General features: G+C 43.7%; 1 protein-coding gene across 1 annotated transcript in view; it reads left to right on the top strand.

Annotated features, from left to right (window-relative positions):
* Positions 1-20,922, top strand: part of LOC137532788 (adhesion G-protein coupled receptor D1-like) — an 853,822-nt gene that overhangs the window by 815,911 nt on the left and 16,989 nt on the right. The window contains exon 19 of the mRNA XM_068253730.1: positions 16,719-16,785. Coding sequence (XP_068109831.1) covers positions 16,719-16,785 — 67 coding nt within the window. The remainder of the gene's footprint in view (positions 1-16,718; positions 16,786-20,922) is intronic.

The following is a 20,922-nucleotide window of genomic DNA, read 5'->3' as shown; positions in this document are numbered from 1 at the left end:
CCGCCGTAGCTGCACTCGTTACAATTGCCCATTGATTGTTGTATGAAATTGCTGCATGTGTAGCCAGGATTTTGGTTGAAATGCTTGTTGCAGAGGTGGTAGAGGAGCCTGCAATCGAAGTAGCTACTTTGGGCATTGTAAAAGTCTTGGCTCTGCCATAGGTGCCTGTGTTAGTAGCCCCGATTAATCGATATAGCTGGAAATTTGGGCACAGAAACTTCCCCAGCGACTATTTATTGGTGCAGAGGGTTAAGAGGGAGGTGCCTATATGAGAACAGGTGAAAGTTAGATGTTCGTAAAATTACCGCATTCCTCTTTCTGAATGTATGCGCTGTATCTGCTGACTGCTGCTGATCACTGTCTGTCTGCCACCACTATTTATATAGCGTCGACATATTCTGCAGTGCTGTACAGAGTACATTGTTTCGTCACTTAACTGTCCCTTAGAAGTCTCAACCAACTGGCATAAAATGCTGGCAGCAGTACACACAGTGGTGCGGCCAACTTCTTAGGCTGTTTGTGGCCGGGCTCTGCTGTGCTTAAAGACTGGGTTCTATGGCTCTCTCACAGTTAATATACTTTCAGTTACTGTATTTTAACATTTAATACAGAGTTCATGGTATTTAGACATAGTGGGGTAATGGGGTAAAGTACTATATTAGCTAGGCCTATTTTTAGCGCTGAGTCTGAAGCAACCAGAAAGCACACTTATCTGTCATTAGCTGATCCCCATTGGTGCTGGATAACCAAGACCCTGATATATAATATATATATATATATATATATATATATATATATATATATATATATATATATATATATATATATATATATATATATATATATATATATATATGTATATACATATACATATATATATATATATATATATATATATATATATATATATATATATATATATATATATATATATATATATATATATATATATATATATATATATATATATATATATATACAGTGGTGTGAAAAACTATTTGCCCCCTTCCTGATTCCTTATTCTTTTGCATGTTTGTCACACTTAAATGTTTCTACTCATCAAAAACCATTAACTATTAGTCAAAGATAACATAATTGAACACAAAATGCAGTTTTAAATGATGGTTTTTATTATTTAGTGAGAAAAAAAACTCCAAATCTACATGGCCCTGTGTGAAAAAGTGATTGCCCCCCTTGTTAAAAAATAACTTAACTGTGGTTTATCACACCCGAGTTCAATTTCTGTAGTCACCCCCAGGCCTGATTACTGCCACACCTGTTTCAATCAAGAAATCACTTAAATAGGAGCTATCTGACACAGAGAAGTAGACCAAAAGCACCTCAAAAGCTAGACATCATGCCAAGATCCAAAGAAATTCAGGAACAAATGAGAACAAAAGTACTGTAATTGAGATCTATCAGTCTGGAAAAGGTTATAAAGCCATTTCTAAAGCTTTGGGACTCCAGCGAACCACAGTGAGAGCCATTATCCACAAATGGCAAAAACATGGAACAGTGATGAACATTCCCAGGAGTGGCCGGCCGACCAATATTACCCCAAGAGCGCAGAGAAAACTCATCCGAGAGGCCACAAAAGACCCCAGGACAACATCTAAAGAACTGCAGGCCTCACTTGCCTCAATTAAGGTCAGTGTTCATGACTCCACCATAAGAAAGAGACTGGGCAAAAACGGCCTGCATGGCAGATATCCAAGGCGCAAACCACTTTTAAGCAAAAAGAACATTAAGGCTCGTCTCAATTTTGCTAAAAAACATCTCAATGATTGCCAAGACTTTTGGGAAAATACCTTATGGACCGACGAGACAAAAGTTGAACTTTTTGGAAGGTGCGTGTCCCGTTACATCTGGCGTAGAAGTAACACAGCATTTCAGCAAAAGAACATCATACCAACAGTAAAATATGGTGGTGGTAGTGTGATGGTCTGGGGTTGTTTTGCTGCTTCAGGACCTGGAAGGCTTGCTGTGATAGATGGAACCATGAATTCTACTGTCTACCAAAAAATCCTGAAGGAGTATGTCCGGCCTTCTGTTTGTCAACTCAAGCTGAAGTGATCTTGGGTGCTGCAGCAGGACAATGACCCAAAACACACCAGCAAATCCACCTCTGAATGGCTGAAGAAAAACAAAATGAAGACTTTGGAGTGGCCTAGTCAAAGTCCTGACCTGAATCCTATTGAGATGTTTTGGCATGACGTTAAAAAGGCGGTTAATGCTAGAAAACCCGTCAAATAAAGCTGAATTACAACAATTCTGCAAAGATGAGTGGGCCAAAATTCCTCCAGAGCGCTGTAAAAGACTCGTTGCAAGTTATCGCAAACGCTTGATTGCAGTTATTGCTGCTAAGGGTGGCCCAACCAGTTATTAGGTTCAGGGGGCAATTTCTTTTTCACACAGCTCCATGTAGGTTTTGAGTTTTTTTTTCTTACTAAATAATAAAAAAAATCATTTAAAACTGCATTTTGTGTTCAATTATGTTATCTTTGCCTAATAGTTAACGGTTTTTGATGAGCAAAAACATTTAAGTGTGACAAACATGCAAAAGAATAAGAAATCAGGAAGGGGGCAAATAGTTTTTCACACCACTGTATATATATATATATATATATATATATATATATATATATATATATATATATATATATATATATATCCAAATAACAAACACCAGGACATTTTGTAGCATCAATGAGGTTTATGAGAAAAAAAATATTGTGTGTCGTTGCTCCTTTGACAAGTGTTTCCCTGACAACGCTTCTTATAAAACATCTCATATGAGGTTCCTGTTCAAAGTCTAGCATATTTCTTCTTGTGTGTTGCTGGATCCCTGTGTATCACATTCATCAGCATGCATAGCTTTACCCTGGATAGTCCGGGGAAGTCAAAAAGATTGCAATAAGATATTTAACCAGCTGAGATCAGATGAGGTCAACCCTGAGGTTTATGGAAGGTTAACCAGGTGTCATCTTCTTTTAGAAGTTACCCAAAAGTCTCACTGAATAGTGTGATGCTAATCTTATGAACCTGAAGTAGGGTCAAGCATCAGTACATCACACTTACCATTTTCTTCATTATCAGCAGTTTAATGCAATAACATCTGTACAGAATCAAATGAAACTTAGCAGAATGAGGGGGTAAAAAACATACCGTATATACTCGAGTATAAACCGAGTTTTTGGGCCCAAAAAAGTGGCCCAAAAGTGGGGGTCTCGGTTTAAACTCGAGTCATATACTCGAGTAACTAAAATACAACCCACCGCGAGCATCCCCACCTGCCACAGGAAGAGTGGAGCTTAATTGTAAGTCGCTGTCGGAGCAGAGCAGCAAGTATTGTGAGCCGCTTGCAGCGTGCAGTGTTTTGAGGAGGTGAGTGAGGCTGCATTGCTCTTTCACTTACATTTTTATTTCACTTTAACCCTTTTTGGAAATGGTCAAACAGGTACCTTAGTACCCCTATACCCATTATACCTGAGTGGGCGGGCATCTGGAGGTCCCCTTGTTAACCACTTGCCGACCAGGGGATTTTTCACTGATCGGTGCTGCATGGGCTCTACAGCCCGCAGCACCGATCAGGAGTGCAGCAGGGCAATCAGACTACCCCCCTTTTTTCCCCACTAGGGGGATGTCCTGCTGGGGGGGTCTGATCGCCGCCGGCTGCAGTTTCTTAGCGGGGGGGGGCTCTTCAAAGCCCCCCTCCGCAGCGTTCTCCGCCGTCTCTCCCGCTCCCTCCCTCTCCCTCCCCCTGTGAGCTGCGCAGGACGGTTTTCCGTCCTGCGCATTGAAGGATAGGCTTCAGCCTATCATATGCCGGCGATCCCCGGCCAATCAGAGGCCGGGGATCGCCAATCTGCCTTACGGCGCTGTTGCGCAGCAGTGCCGTATGATGTAAACAGCGGGGATTTCTTCCCCGCCTGTTTACATTTTGCCGACGAGCCGCGATCGGCGGCTCTCCGGCTGTTCACGGAGACACCCTCCGTGAACTGACATGGAAAGTTTCCATGGTAACCCGCAGACGACCAGTTTACACCAATCGGCGTTAGCTGGTCGTCAAGAGGTTAAAGGGACCTCTAGATGTCACCATGAACCCCCCATAAGGACTTACACACAAGGCGTGCAGGTATTTCCCCCACCTGCTCCTGGGCACCGGAGCTGGGGATACTTCTCCTGGGCACCGGAGCTGAGGATGAGCCCCTTGTCCATGGATTACACAAGGGCTTTGAGGAGAGGAGAAAGCTTTTCCACCCCTCTCTTCCATATCATGGACCATGTGGGCTGGTATGGCTCAAGGGGCTTGATAACTCATAGCACGGGCACGCACGCATTTTTGCAAATTTCCATGTGCATTTGTGTGAGAAAATTCCCGATTGTGCACGACAACGCTAGCGCAGCCGTCCTACGAATTATCACGGTATAGTGAATCAAGCCCCTGGAGCGTATCCCCACACTGTTTTGGTTTTGAATCTTGGCTATACCGGCCTGCATGTGTGACAAGGGGTTAAAGAGTCGTTGGAGGCATACGAGAGGAATCAGTGCAGGGGACTTGGGCGCAGGATACAGCCAGTAGGGCTGATCCTGCTCCTGCACAAATTCCCATCCACGTTAAATACTATTCCCTCTCCAGGCTGCCATGGATAGTGGGGAATGAAATAACTCAGCTTCCAGCAATTGCTGGAGGCTGACTTATAGTGTTTTATAAGTAACTTCAGCTCGGTCTTCTGACAGCGCTGAAGTTACTCACTGCTGCACCCACATCTCCTGCCCTGGAATTAAAGTGTTCGGCATTGGAGGGGCACCGCACATCATTTTTTAAATTTATTTTTTGATGCAATTAGGTTTATTTGCCAGGGGTCCTTATAGAGCAGTACTGCGGCTGTACAGTGATTCCCCAGCAAAGCAAAATAAATTTACTGCTGTTTTTGGGGATAAATGTAAATTCAGTATGGATGGGTAGATATACTATCTCGCATTTAATCGCATTAAAACAGTCGTATCTTTAAAATTGATTTTTTTTTTCAAAAACTTTTGAATTTTCCCCCTTGTTCCCACTATTCTCCTTCACATACCTATCAAATCTTGTGATTATAGCATGTATTGGACTTTGCTATTGACCACTAAAGTTGACACCATTGACATCAATGCAGTTTTGCCCCAAAACTGTCGGCCAATTAGTGAGAATGTGAAAAGCAAATGTTAAAGGGGTTCTTTTGCAAAAAAAGTAGGCAGTTAAAAAATGTGACAGATGACAGGTTTTGGGCCAGTCCATCTTTTTAAGGGGGATTCTCAGGGCTTTCTTTGTTTTCAACAGCATTTCCTGAACAGCAGTTTAACTGCCAAAATAGCAAGATACCAGCCGGCCTCCCTAATCACTTGCACACTATTATGTCAGTTAGATTTTGCAACTGTTGTTCAGGAAATGCTGTTGAAAACAAAGAAAGCCCTGAGAATCCCCCTTAAAAAGATGGACTGGCTCAAAATCTGTCATCTGTCACATTTTTTAACTGCCTACTTTTTTCGCGAAAGAACTCCTTTAAAGCACAATGCACAGTGATTCTGCAAAAAAGTTAGACAATCGACAATGCGCCAATTAGCCATGAGACTGAACTTTAAAAATGTGTCTGCTCATCCCTACTAGAGATTAGGCCAGATAAATCCATTAAGTTATCCTGAAGGGGAAAAAGTGCCCCTGGATCCTAAAGAGGCTTCCCGCATCCTCCTCAGTAGAGGTGATGCAGCGCTGGCTTCAACGAAAGTCCACTTGTTGGTGCTTGTCACCACTGCACACAGGCTCACTTGCAGCTTTCTGCTCGGGCTCTGGCAGAAATAGCAGAGCCCGATCTGGTCCGCTCTACTGTGCAAGCAAATGTCAATATTATTGTGGCTGCTTGTGCGAGGGTCCCAGTGCTGGATCTGGCTAGCTGAGGAGGACTGGGGAAGCCCCGTTAGGATCCAGAGGCTTTCCTCTCCCAGCATACAGATTTCTCAAGCTGAGCTGTCTGTGGCTTGTGAATCTCTCTAGGGTTTTTACTTGGTAGGGGGTCTTGCAATTAGAGGTCTTTCCATCTCTTTTGTGGTTTCAACTTCTCCGGGGGTTGGTATCTGTTTTTCCAGGAACTGCAGGTTCTGGATGGGTGCTGAAACTACCTTAGAATGTAGCCCCCTCAACCCCCATTCTCCCTGGTAAGCCCATTTTAGTGGGTGGATCACAGCCCGGGGTGCAGTAGTGAAGGGAGGAGCACAGGCACATGCTGAGTGCACAGGGGAGGAATGATGTTAACTCACCTCTCTTCAGTAATTGCCCCACTGTGATCATGTGACATGTAAACACAGGAAAGACTGTTACTAATGAAATCGTTAGGGAGCGGGGGACTCTCTGGCTATCTATATTGAGGTGCTCTATGGATACCTATACTGGGGGGAGGGGTCTCTCTGACTAGCTATACTGGGGAGGACTCTCTGGCTACATATACTGGGGGTCTCTCTGGTTTCTTGTACTTGATGGCTTTATGGCTACCTATTCTGGGGGGACTCTCTAGCTACCTATACTGAGGTTCCATGGCTACCCATATTGGGCTACCTATACTGGTGGTGGTGGAGGGGGTGCTTTATGGCTATGTAGACTGGTGAGGAGCTCTCTTGGTACCTGTAGCAGAGGGGCTCTCTGGCTACCTATATGGGGGGGCTCTCTACCTACCTTAACTTGGGGTCTCTCTGCAGGCCCGTTTTTAGGGCCGTGCGGCCCGTGCCGCCACCCGGGGAGCTGTTGGGAGGTGGGCGCTGAAATGGAGGGGGGAGCCGGAGCCGCGGGGAGGGCAACCCGACCTCTCCCTCCCTCTCCTGGGCCGCCCTCCGTGCTCCCCCCTCAGATGCAGAGCGCAGCAGCAGCCAGGGAGGGACGGCTGTATACTACATACCTTCCTGCGTTCCAAGCGCTGCTCTCTCGCCGCCGGTCTCTTCCTCTCTGCCGCCTATACGATGATACACACGCTGGTTCCGGCTAAACAGGAACCAGCGTGTGTATCATCGTATAGGCGGCAGAGAGGAAGAGACCGGCGGCGAGAGAGCAGCGCTTGGAACGCAGGAAGGTATGTAGTATACAGTGCTCCCTCCCTGGCTGCTGCTGCGCTCTGCATCTGAGGGGGGAGCACGGAGGGCGGCCCAGGAGAGGTCGGGCTGCCCTCCCCGCGGCTCCGGCTCCCCCCTCCATTATGGGGGACAGCTACCTATCTAACCTACCCTGGGGGGCACCTACCTAATCTAACCTACGCTGGGGGGCAGCTACCTAATCTAACCTACACTGGGGGGTAGCTACCTATCTAACCTATCCTGGGGGGCAGCTACCTAATCTAACCTACGCTGGGGACCAGCTACCTAATCTAACCTATACTAGGGGGAAGATACCTAATCTAACCTACACTGGGGGGCACCTACCTAATCTAACCTACACTGGGGGGCACCTACTTAATCTAACCTACGCTGGGGGGTAGCTACCTATTTAACCTATCCTGAGGGCAGCTACCTAATCTAACCTACGCTGGGGACCAGCTACCTAATCTAACCTATACTAGGGGGATGCTACCTAATCTAACCTACCCTGGGGGGCACCTACCTAATCTAACCTACACTGGGGGGCACCTACTTAATCTAACCTACGCTGGGGGGCACCTACCTAATCTAACCTACACTGGGGGGCAGCTACCTAATCTAACCTACGCTGGGGGGCAGCTACCTAATCTAACCTATACTGGGGGGCAGCTACCTAATCTAACCTACGCTGGGGGGCACCTACCTATCTAACCTATACTTGGGGGCACCTCCCTAATCTAACCTACGCTGGGGGGCAGCTACCTAATGTAACCTATAGTGGGGGGCAGCTACCTAATCTAACCTATACTGGGGGGCAGCTACCTAATCTAACCTATACTGGGGGGCACCTACCTAATCTAACCTATACTGGGGGGCAGCTACCCATCTAACCTATACTGGGGGGCAGCTACCTATCTAACCTATGCTGGGGGGCACCTACCTATCTAACCTATACTGGGGGGCAGCTACCCATCTAACCTATACTGAGGGGCACCTACCTAATCTAACCTATGCTGGGGGGCACCTACCTATCTAACCTATACTGGGGGGCACCTACCTAATCTAACCTACACTGGGGGGCAGCTACCTATCTAACCTACACTGGGGGGCAGCTACCTATCTAACCTACACTGGGGGGCAGCTACCTATCTAACCTACACTGGGGGGCAGCTACCTATCCAACCTACACTGGGGGGCAGCTACCTATCTAATCTATACTGGGGGGCAGCTACCTATCTAACCTGTACTGGGGGGCACCTACCTAATCTAACCTACACTGGGGGCAGCTACCTAACCTACACTGGGGGGCAGCTACCTATCTAACCTATACTGGGGGCAGCTACCTAATCTAACCTACGCTGGGGGGCAGCTACCTATCTAACCTATACTGAGGGGCACCCACCTAATCTAACCTACACTGGGGGGCAGCTACCTATCTAACCTACACTGGGGGGCAGCTACCTATCTAACCTACACTGGGGGGCACCTACCTAATCTAACCTATAATGGGGGGCAGCTACTGATCTAACCTACGCTGTGGGCACTTATCTAACCTGTATTGGGGGCACCTACCTAGCTAGCCTATACAGGTGGCAACTATACTGGCTACCTATATTGCAGGCACCTACCTAAATAACCTATACTGGGGGCACCTACCTATCTAACCTATGCTGGGGGCAACTATTCTGGCTACCTATATTAGAGGCACCCACCTAGCTAACCTGTACTGGGGCACCTACCTATCTAACTTATACCGGGGGTGCCTGCCTATCTAACCTATACTGGGGGCAACTGTACTGGCTACCTATACTGGAGGCACCTACCTGGCTAACCTATAGCGGGGGCAACTATACTGGCTCACCTATGCCTGGCTACCTATAATGGGGTACCTATTCTTGGCTACCTATACTGGGGGGACCTATACTAAGTGCAACTAGACCTGGCTAACCTATACTGCGGGCACCCATACCTTGCTTGGGGGGGGGGCGCAATTTTTACACACTCGCCCTGGGTGCATTTTAGCCTAGAAACTGCACTGTCTCTCTGGCTACCTTTACTGGGGAGCCTTCTAGTTACCTATTCTGGAGGGCCATCTGGATGTCTAAACTGGGAGCAAGAAGGGGGGGTTGTCATTTTTCATATGTACACCCAAACCAAACTGAAAGCACTTTTTTTTAAATCTTACATTTTTTTTTCAATCACAGATGAAAGCGGCATTCTGGTTGTTACAGGAGACCAAAATAAACTGCTTAAAATAACCCAACGTTGTTTCTTTAGGAGTAGAAGGGATCAATAATTTAAATGCCCATGCTGTTGCCTGTTGGTCACAGTCACTGCATTCTGTGACCACTGTATGTCACCATTGCATATACCAAAGTTTTGTTGCTGGTTTTCTATGCAGCAGTTAATTCAAAGCTGTTTCATGTTTATTTTAAAGCAATTTTCAGCTGGCTCTGCTCTCTACCAATGAAGGAGACTCAAGGGGCCCTTGAAATGTAAGGTTGAATAGTAAATATCATCTTTTTAGCGCTCACTGCATTGTATGAATGAGGGGCAGCTGTTTGCATAAAGCTAACAATCTGCTATATTCAACAGATGTAATGGAAGGATAGAGAACCAGAGAGGTTCTCAAGATATGAGATTCATTGCAAAGCAAAACATCCCTCTATACAGTTTTCTTCATTATTGTTATTGTGTAAGCTCGGAATTGTATAGCTTGTACATTGCCTGCTGTTTCACACCAGCTGCTCCAAGTACCGTAATACCTTTTAGCAGACTCTGATATAAGACATTTATGTAGAGTTTTGTATTACAGAGCTGCAGATTTGATCAGTGTAGGTGAAATGCTTTCTCAAGTCACACGGTTGTGGTAGAGTAGAGTATTGTACCGTGTTAGCAATCAGTAAAAGGAGAAAATTTTGAATCAGGATGATACCATTTATTGATTATTAAAGAAAAAGTGTATGGTAAGCGTTTGGCTAAGTCTTCTTCAGACTCTATTCCTGCAGACTGACGCAATGGCCCTTATTCAATTCACCTTTTCTCTAAGTTTTCTCTAGGAGATCATTTTTGATCTTCTTTTTAAAATAACTTTTCAGCACAGTGCAAAGTACAGTACCAAAAAGTAGGTGAAAACGTATTGTCAAAATTATTTGGAGTATTTTTGCTAATCCCTCAAGTATTGTGAGGTATTTATGACAAATAGAGAAGACCCCTTGTTTATTTAAGCCTTACGTACCTCTCGCATGGAGAAATCGTAAATTTCCGAACATCTATGCTGCCGTGCGTTGCACTTCTGATCCCAATGGGTCAGTGCTGCGCTTTACTGAAAAATGCGTGCAGCAGTGCGGTGGCTCATCACACTGCTGTGCAGCACATGTAGTCTGAACATCCGACAGTGCAGTCTATGCACTTCTGATGTTCTTGCTGATCACAGTCATACCCCATACCCCTTACCAAAATGCACACAGCAACATGTATAGTGTGAACTAGGCCTAAACTTAGAAACAGAGCTAGCTAATACAATACTTATTCAAGGCTGAAAATAAATGTGTCTGTTCCTACTCCTCCTCATTTGTTTAGTCGACTCCGACACTTTGTGACCATATGTACGTTTGCACACCAGACGTCTGTCAGTCACGGCTTCTTTCAGCTGTTGCATAGACATGTTCAAAGCTTCACATATGGTGTTTATCCATCTTAGCCTCTGTCATCCTCTTCTTCTTTTACTCCAATTTTTACAAGCATCAAGGATTTCAAGGATTTCTCCCAATAATCTGGTCTTCTCAATATGTGACCAAAGTATTAGAGTTTTAATAGTAGTATCAGCCCTTCTAGTGAACACTCCAGCCTTATTTATTTAAGTATTGAGGATCTTCTGGCAGTCCTGGGAACTCTCAGTAGCTATTAAAAGAATTTGGACACCTGATGCTGTAGCAACGTAGCAGTAATAAAGTGACATTTAAGTGCCTGAGGCTACTGACCAAATAGCGGCAATCCTGTGCGCCCTTTTACCAGGAGTCTTTTCAATATATAGTTACATAGTTACATAGTTATTTTGGTTGAAAAAAGACATACGTCCATCAAGTTCAACCAGTACAAAGTACAACTCCAGCCTGCTCCCTCACATATCCCTGTTGATCCAGAGGAAGGCGAAAAAACCCTTACAAGGCATGGTCCAATTAGCCCCAAAAGGGAAAAATTCCTTCCCGACTCCAGATGGCAATCAGATAAAATCCCTGGATCCACATCATTAGGCATTACCTAATAATTGTAGCCATGGATGTCTTTCAACGCAAGGAAAGCATCTAAGCCCCCTTTAAATGCAGGTATAGAGTTTGCCATAACAACTTCCTGTGGCAATGAATTCCACATCTTAATCACTCTTACTGTAAAGAACAATTTCCTAAATAAATGGCTAAAACGTTTTTCCTCCATGCGCAGATCATGTCCTCTAGTCCTTTGAGAAGTCCTAGGGACAAAAAGCTCATCTGCCAAGCTATTATATTGCCCTCTGATGTATTTATACATGTTAATTAGATCTCCTCTAAGGCGTCTTTTCTCTAGACTAAATAAACCCAGTTTATCTAACCTTTCTTGGTAAGCGAGACCTTCCATCCCACGTATCAATTTTGTTGCTCGTCTCTGCACCTGCTCTAAAACTGCAATATCTTTTTTGTAATGTGGTGCCCAGAACTGAATTCCATATTCCAGATGTGGCCTTACTGGAGAGTTAAACAGGGGCAATATTATGCTAGCATCTCGAGTTTTTATTTCCCTTTTAATGCATCCCAAAATTTTGTTAGCTTTAGCTGCAGCGGCTTGGCATTGAGTACGATTGTTTAACTTGTTGTCGATGAGTACTCCTAAGTCCTTTTCCAAGGTTGATGTCCCCAACTGTATCCCATTTATTTTGTATGGTGCTAGACCATTGGTACGACCAAAATGCATGACTTTACATTTTTCAACATTGAATTTCATCTGCCATTTATGTGCCCATATAGCCATCCTATCCAGATCCTGTTGCAATATGACACCATCTTCCTGAGAGTTGATGATTCTGCACAATTTTGTATCATCTGCAAAAATAGCAACATTGCTCACTACTGCATTTACTAGGTCATTAATAAATAAATTGAAGAGCACTGGACCCAGCACAGACCCCTGTGGGACCCCACTGCTAACAGTCCCCCACCCCAAGTACGATCCACCGACCACAACTCTTTATTTTCTGTCCATTAGCCAGTTCCCTATCCATGCACACAGACTCTTCCCCAGTCCTTGCATCCTCAACTTTTGCACCAGACTTTTGTGGGGAACAGTGTCGAAGGCCTTTGCAAAGTCCAAGTATATCACATCTACAGCGTTCCCAATATCCATATTAGCATTCACTACCTCATAAAAGCTGAGCATGTTAGTCAAACAGGACCTGTCTTTAGTAAACCCATGTTGATGCTGAGAAATAAGATTATTTTCTACTATGAAGTCATGTATAGTATCTCTTAGTAACCCCTCAAATAGTTTGCATACAACTGATGTTAAGCTTAAAGGTCTATAATTTCCTGGATCTGATTTTTTGCCCTTCTTAAATAATGGGAAAACGTGGGCTGTACGCCAATCCACTGGGACTCTCACATATGTATGTGAGAAAATAAGCCAAGGGATTGAAAAGCAGTCCCACTGTTGACTGGTGTGTGCGTGTCTGTGTGTGTGTGTGTATACACACACAGACACACAGACACACATATACATTAAGGAATAGTTACATATTTATACGTACATGTGAATCTCGCATTTTGAGTCCTTGTTTTTTAAAAGTTGGTTTAAGAGAATTTAAATGTAGGGTTTTTTTGTATTCTGTACTTTTTTAACTCTTATGCTGCTGGGAAATGGATAGGGGGTCTAAAAAAAGATTCCTTCCATTATTTGCGTGAGAGGGGGCGGCTTTATACTTGTACCCTTGTGGATCTGGCTGGTAGCACATATACCCTTTGATCAATGACTGAGCACCAGTACTATACAACGGTGTTGGTTTTGTATCTTCTAATAAGGCACTCCACATGTAAGCTGCTCTATTAAAGCGGACCCAAACCAAACATTTTTTTAAATTCAAAATATTTAGTTGCACCACTCTGACACAGATTAATAAACACTCCTTCAAGCCTATGAGCATTTCAGTGCATGCTTTTCACCCTTCTCTGTTCATAACTGGGGTTATACAGGTGGCAGCCATTGGCAATTCCTCCTTTGCAGGACACCACCTACTCCACCAGTTTTCCGGATTCTGTCCCGGCAATATGAAAGGAAGGGAAGGGTTCCTCCAATAAATATAAAATATTTTATATTGTCATCATGCAGCTGAAAAAAGGCTGCTATTTATTATTATAATTTAGAAAATAGATTTTATTTCTGAAATCTTGTATTTTTAATTTGAGTCCACTTTAACACGTAGTGGCTGTTATTCTCCTGGAGGACAATCGGCTTGCATGTCAGGAGCATGCCTTGTACGAAAGCTCATCTTTAGCATCATGGAGAACATCTGCCTCCTGGGAAATCTGTATCTATAGCTTATCATGCTAGTATTTATCAGATAAACAGACCTGGGGCTCCGTACAGGTAGTTAAATTATTGCTGATTTTTCAGCATATATTTTAAGTGGATTCCTTTGTAAATATTGTATATCTTGTCATAGTTGTGCATTACCACCTTTCTGCGGGAACTTCATTCCATATTAAATCAACTCAGTATATAATTTATAATTCCTGGTGTTCATACTTGATTCAGGCTTCTTTTGTGAGTTGCCCGGGGCCTCTTCTTTTTCTCGGTTTCCTATTTTAACTTGTGGTTGCTCTAGATTACTTTCCAGCACCAGTAAATTCTGTTCTTATCCTTTATGTAAGCTATTACAAAAGCGTGTACAGGTAGTTTTAACAGCTGCAAAGCAAAATACATGTAATAACTTTTCAAATTATAATTCATATTTATAGTGGCAGTATCCTCTTATCTGACAGTATTGTTAAATGAAGGTCCTCTACAATATATCACAGTAACCAATCAGCTCGGGGTGCCCCAAAACCACAAGGAGAGTGTAGGGGACTAAAGAGACCAAAAAGCCCTCCTTCTAAAAAGCCACGCTTAGGTGGGTTTGCCTTCTTAAAGCAGAAAGAATTTACAATAATTCAGCTTACAGTGAACATCTGTGGTTACTCACAATGCACTGCTATTGAAATACGTAAATTATCTCTTTATGCCCCTGAAAGCCAGGCTAGCATCCAGAACCGCTGGTGTCTACAAGCCTATAGCTGTCTGTCAGGTTATCTGCATGTGGGATTGATGTGGCTCTGTAAAATTTAAAGCTATAGGTGTGCTAGACACCAGCAGTTCTGGATGCTAGCCTGGCTTACAGGCAGGGAACACACTTGACTGTTTTCGTACGCGTTTTCTGCACAGAAAAACTGAGAACTCATGTTAATCAATGTGCTAGTGCACACTTACTGTGTTGTTCGCGCGCAGAAAAAAAACTGACATTCTGCATCCTGATTCTGCACATTTTGGCAGTTTTCTGTATCAATTACATCAGCTGCTGTGAAAAAAACGCGCGTGTTATCCTGCATGGAAACACACTTAGTGTGCAGAAAAAGTATGCAGGAAAACGCGCGCAGAAAACTGAAAGTCAAGTGTGTTCCCTGCCTCAGGGGTATAAAGAGATAATTTGCATATTCAGTAGCGGTCAGGGGCGTAGCAATAGGCCCTGCAGCGCCTGCGCCCGTGGGGGGGCCCGGCCCCCCCCTGGGGCCCGCTCGGGGCCGTTTTTGGGGGCTGGAGGGGTGGCAGCATGAGGGGAAAGCCTTGCCCACAGTCGGCGGGGAGAGGGGAAGTTCCCCCCTCTCACTCACCTCGGGGCTCTCCCCTCTGCGCTCCCCTCCAGCTAGTTAGTGTGTGGGCAAAGGCCAGTGGGCAGCGTGCGGCGGGCAGATACATACCTTCTTCCGTGCGTTCCATCGGAGACTTCTTGCTCTAGCGGCTGACGTCACTTCCGCTTCCGGAAGTGACGTCAGCCGCTAGAGCGAGAAGGCGGCGATGGAACGCAAGGAAGAAGGTATGTATCTGCCCGCCGCTCGCTGCCCACTGGCCTTTGCCCACACACTAACTAGCTGGAGGGGAGCGCAGAGGGGAGAGCCCCGAGGTGAGTGAGATGGGGGAACTTCCCCTCTCCCCGCCGACTGTGGGCAAGGCTTTCCCCTCATGCTGCCACCCCTCCAGCACCCAAAAACCGGCCACGAGCGGGCCCCAGGGGGGGAGGGGGCCCGCTCTGAAAATCTGCAGGGGGGCCCGGTGGGGCCTAGTTACGCCCCTGGTAGCGGTGCATTATGGGTAACCACAGATGTTATTTTTAAGCTGATTTATTATTATAAGTTCCTTCTGTTTTAAAAAGTCAAACCAACCTAAGCACTACAATATTTCAGAAATGCTTTACCTGTCCTACTCATTACTTTTCACCTAGGCCAGATTTACACTAGCTCCCCAGGCCAAATTTCTTGTTAAATCTCTTCCATGTTCAGCAGTGTCCACCATTCCATGTGCAGCCCCCTTATCCATATGCAGTGTCCATGTACAGAAGCCCCTCTGCTTCATGTACAGCTCTTTTAGGCAGCAGCACCCCTCTTCCATATGATGTTCCCCACTTGCACCCTTCTCCTCCAATTACAGCAACACCTCTTCTATGTCCAGCTGCCGTCTTGCATGTCCAGCCGCCCCCTTGGGGTACAGATGCCCAAGGCCCGGGCCTTTGTGCCTTCCCAGAAATATGGCCCTGCACTTCACTTGCCACCTTTGTATGTAAATCTCTTCACTAGCTTCCAATTCTCTTCACTATCAAATTTCAATTATTATGAATTGCCTTTAAATCTGATGATGTCTGAGCTCTGTGCACTGATCAGGAGACAATTTAGTTGGTTCCTCACCCAGTGATGACTGTGAGCCAATCACTCTGATCCCAAGGGCTTTGGTCCTTAAAGGGGTTCTTTCGCAAAAAAAGTAGGCAGTTAAAAAATGTGACAGATGACAGGTTTTGGGCCAGTCCATCTTCTTAAGGGGGATTCTTTGTTTTCAACAGCATTTCCTGAACAACAGTTTCAAAATCTAACTGACATAATAGTGTGCAAGTGATTAGGGAGGCCGGCTGGTATCTTGCTATTTTGGCAGCTAAACTGCTGTTCAGGAAATGCTGTTGAAAACAAAGAAAGCCCTGAGAATCCCCCTTAAAAAGATGGACTGGCCCAAAACCTGTCATCTGTCACATTTTTTAACTGCCTACTTTTTTCGCGAAAGAACCCCTTTAAGGGGCAGAGCAGTGTTGTGCTAGGGCGTTTAATATTCTATAACAAGTAGCTACACTCTACTCAACATTGTCTTTCCCATTTCCCATTCCGCCATCAAGATGTAGATTTCAGTCTGCTGTTTTTTTCCCCTTCTCTCCTTTTTTTTTTATTTTACTATTATACCTTAGTGTCATATTTTGTACTAGTCATGCATACAGAATGATAATTTGTACACTGTTATTGTTATTATTATTTGTTTTTATTTGTTGTAAAGTTTGATGTCTCTTTTTTTTGCAGGTTCGTCGCTGGTGATCTGCATTGTGTCTGTAACATCAGCGCTGGACAGCTATGGAGAAGGTGAAAAGTAAGTCTAATCAACATACATGCATCATGGTCAGTATACTGTAGTGTGACTATAGGCAGAACACAGCAGACAGCAGGCTGAACTATAAAAGAGTAACTCCTGCACTTTAAAAGATCAATTTAATAATAGATTATTAAATCAATTTAATAGATTTAATAATCTATTTAAAATGACAATAAAACAATAAATATGTGGAACACACCACAAGAAACAAGAACACTGCTGATCACCACCACAGCACTTAAGAGACCTACCACAACACACATGCCATACACACCCCGAGATCTCTTCAATCTCCTCAGTATCGATAACCTGTGCTGTCACAAGCTGCTTTTAATGTCTTCTGTGCACGGCAATAAAATACTCATTTGAGGCTCCTTCTTAGTATCCACATACTGTATAACATCCAATGTGTACAGTAATCAAGCCTTTTAGTGTGCTCCGGACGGAGAGCGTCCTTTACTCACACACTGCAGCAGGGGATGGTGAGTCAGCTCCATCAGCTTCCGGGAGTTGCTGGAAGCATTTGTGATCTGTGTTGCTATCAGGGAGCCCGCTTCATCTGACTTGCTAAACTAGCCGGTGAATTGCACAGCCAAGAGCAGCCAGCTCAAACAGGGTACAGTTCCGTGCTGGCTTCAGGACCCGTAGACCCGGAGTGACATAACTTGTGTTGCGTACAGTACAGCCTAAGCATTTGAGGAGGTGTACGTCTCCCTTCGTCAGGGCATTCACATCACTTTTTACACAACACAACTCTGTTTCTTGCACTCTGCCTCTTTTAGTTATTAAATGAGTACATATTCTATTGCATAAATTCTCAAAGACGATAGCCACCCCTCATGGAATTCCTTAAAAAAAATCTGAAGTGCGTCTAAATTCCCGTCTTTAGTACCCCCCCCCCCAAATCCCCTCTGCAAAATCCACAACTTTCTTAGTCATGGATTTTGCTGCTCATGGAGGCAGAGCTTTGAGCTGCAGCTCTGCCTCCATGCATGTCAATCCACCGTGATCCCCGCCTTTCCACCGCCCCTCTCAGTGAACGAAGATTGAGAGGTGCAGGGAGAGGCGTCGATCAGCGGGGATTGACGCGCCAAGAGGCAGAGCTACAGCCATAAGCTCTGCCTCTATGAGGAAGCACTCCCCGGACTCAGCAGAGGGGCTTTGGGGGGTATAAACCCTTCGTTTTGCTGCGGGGATGTGGCGGTTTAGCATTACCTATAGTGCTTTACATAAATACTAGTTAAAAACGGGAATTTAGACTCACTTCAGAATTTAGAATTTAGACTCACTCTTAAAAGTGTTTACTGAGGGGATATTTCAGATCCCCCAACCCCCATTTTATGCAATTAATATGCTCACCGATCCTGTCCAGTAATTTGTGCTTGGTCCTCCCCACATGTTGCTTCTTACATTCTTACAGCCGCATTCAATCACATATATAACATCTGTGGGGTGCAGCTTAAATTCCCTGAATATTAAATCTTTCTTTGCATATTACAGTATATAAATGAACCAAACCATTTAAGCCTATGAGGTTTGGGGGCACAGACTGTTGTAGCAGCTATCTCTGCTATGTTTGTTCTGTTCATGTTAGCTACATGATACATTTAGAGAAAGACCCTTAATATTTACTTGACACCTAAACATTGCACTGATATACAGTCAGAGACTTTTGCTTGAGGAAACCTCTAAACCTTGCAAATGGACTTTTACAAAGAATGTATTTTATATCAGCAAGATTGAGTAGACTGGATCCCAGTAACCCCCCCCCCCCCGTGTTTTTGAGCATGCACTATAAAAGGCTCCACAAGCCACTTATGGTGGGCCTGTCCAGAGATGACCCACTTTTGATCTAAAACATCTAATCATATTTCTAAATTTTAGTCAGACTAAATTCCTTAACCCAAACTTAAATTGCTCAGATCCATAACTGATTTAATATTTTTTTTGCAAAAATCCATATTGCACCTGAATGGCTCAAAAATGACTTGCACTTCTGTCAACAAAAATATTAATATACATATAATCAATAAGAAGATGAACCCCATGATTAATTATACATTGCCACGTCAGATAAAGTATGGACGGCCTGGACCAAATTGATGGGTGAAATGGGTATTCCATTTACACTCCATTCTTGATTTTTTCATAAACCAAGAAATGTGAACAATTTACGATAGCGTTGGCTGTCCTAACAAAATACCACTCTTCTGCTTACTATTATTTAATGAATATGAAAAGACTATCCCATCAGGGGTGCATCACTTATGTTCACTGCATGTTTTTTCCCTTGCTGTTTAATTGTTGACTTTTATTCCTTTTTGGATTTTACAAAAGCAGAACTTGATGTGAGTCCACACTGGCTCTATAATCAGAAAACTGTTTCATAAAACGGTTTTGGAACTGAAAGGCAACTTCAAAGACACCAGTTCTGACATGAAGAAATTGCTCATCTTTATTGACATTTTTGAAGGCAGTAGGGTGTAGGCACTAAAACATTATTCAAACTCATTGCACATTACTGAATCACTACAGAGTTAGAAAGTGCTGTGTTATTTCAAAGCCAAATAAAAGCAGAGGAAAAGGAAACATTTAAAGTGGTCCTGTACTGGTCCTGTACTTCTGAAAATGCCAGCTGCCTTACTGAAATACTTATTTTTTTTTTTTACATTTTTTAGTAACATTCTTATTCGTTCAGAAAAATTGGTCAAACAAATACAAAATCATGGTCGACTGGATCCTCACAGGAAAGACAATAGTTTAACTCATTGATAGACGTGTGAAAATAAGATATTCAAATGAAATATCTTCTCAATAACATAACTATTGAAGGGTTTTTTTTAAGAAAAATCAAACCTTATTACTGGATCTAGTTTGTTACCCTTTCAGAAAATGGGTGGATCTTTTCATATGGGTCTCTCTAACACCTAACAAGTGTAAGGTCCGAGGGCATGACCACCACATGTGGAAGAAAGTACCCTCATTTCCACAATTCCTAAACCATAAACCATCATAAGACATATATTTGTTTAAGTTTTGAAGGGTAATGAAAGGTTGTATGAATGACCTTCATGTTAGTGTCTACAGTTGCATAGAAGAGGCTTCCCTTAAAGAGAATCTGTACACTAAAATTCTTACAATAAAAAGCATACCATTCTATTCATTATGTTCTCCTGGGCCCCTCTGTTTCTGCCTCTCCCTGCTGCAATCCTGGCTTGTAATTGCCATTTTTATCCAGTGTTTACAAACAAAAGAGTAGCTCAGTGTGTGAGTCATGCAGAGTGTGCAGGGAGCCTGGAGATGGTGTGTATAGCTTCTATCCAATCACCAGCAGCACAGCACATTCCAGCCTGACTGCCTCAGCCCGACAGAGCCGACAGAGGAGAGAAGATTAGATCATATAACAGAGATAACACAGCCACTGTGCAACTACGAAAGGCTGCAGTTAGACAGAGCACATTAGAACAGGTATAGGAACTTATAGGATAGAAGAAATAAGGATTAAAATTTTGTTACAGAGTCTCTTAAAGTAGGAATTTACAGCATAAGTTCCAGTTATTGGGAGTGATGTCCAATTCAAAATCCGTTTTCCAGTCCTGAAAGGTTTTGTAGTAGTAAGGCCTTCTGGGAGTGTTTATCACAATATATACAAAATAGGAAAGGTTTTCTCCTTTCAAAGTCCTGTTAGAACACCAATACTCAATATACAAATCCCGAATTGTAATAGTGATCGAATATCTTTCAAACTCACAATATGCATATCCTATTGACTATGTCTTAATTAGATAGTGGCAAGGTTATTGCAGGTGTGTGGCTTAGAAACTATTGAAGTCAACGGATCAGCACATTGACCAGACAATTTACATATTTGTAGAATGAGCCAAACTGTGCTGTAGGTAACTAAGAGTAAGATGTTTAAAGTGTAGGCTTTGCTTGTTGGACAAGGAGTGAATGAACTGGCAGGAGGTAGCAGCATATGAGGAGCAAGGTGACAGGTTGAAAACTTATGCAGCAGGTTGCAGGATTAACTAGAGTCATACAAATTAAAAAAACACAGAGGATGTTGCAATAGTCCAGATAGACATTTTAAATATGTCCTGAGCCAAGAAGAATATGATATAATAAAAATTTAGT

This window comes from Hyperolius riggenbachi, chromosome 1 (genome assembly GCF_040937935.1).
Source record: "Hyperolius riggenbachi isolate aHypRig1 chromosome 1, aHypRig1.pri, whole genome shotgun sequence".
Lineage (NCBI taxonomy): Eukaryota > Metazoa > Chordata > Amphibia > Anura > Hyperoliidae > Hyperolius > Hyperolius riggenbachi.
This window is presented reverse-complemented; position numbering and strand designations above follow the sequence as displayed.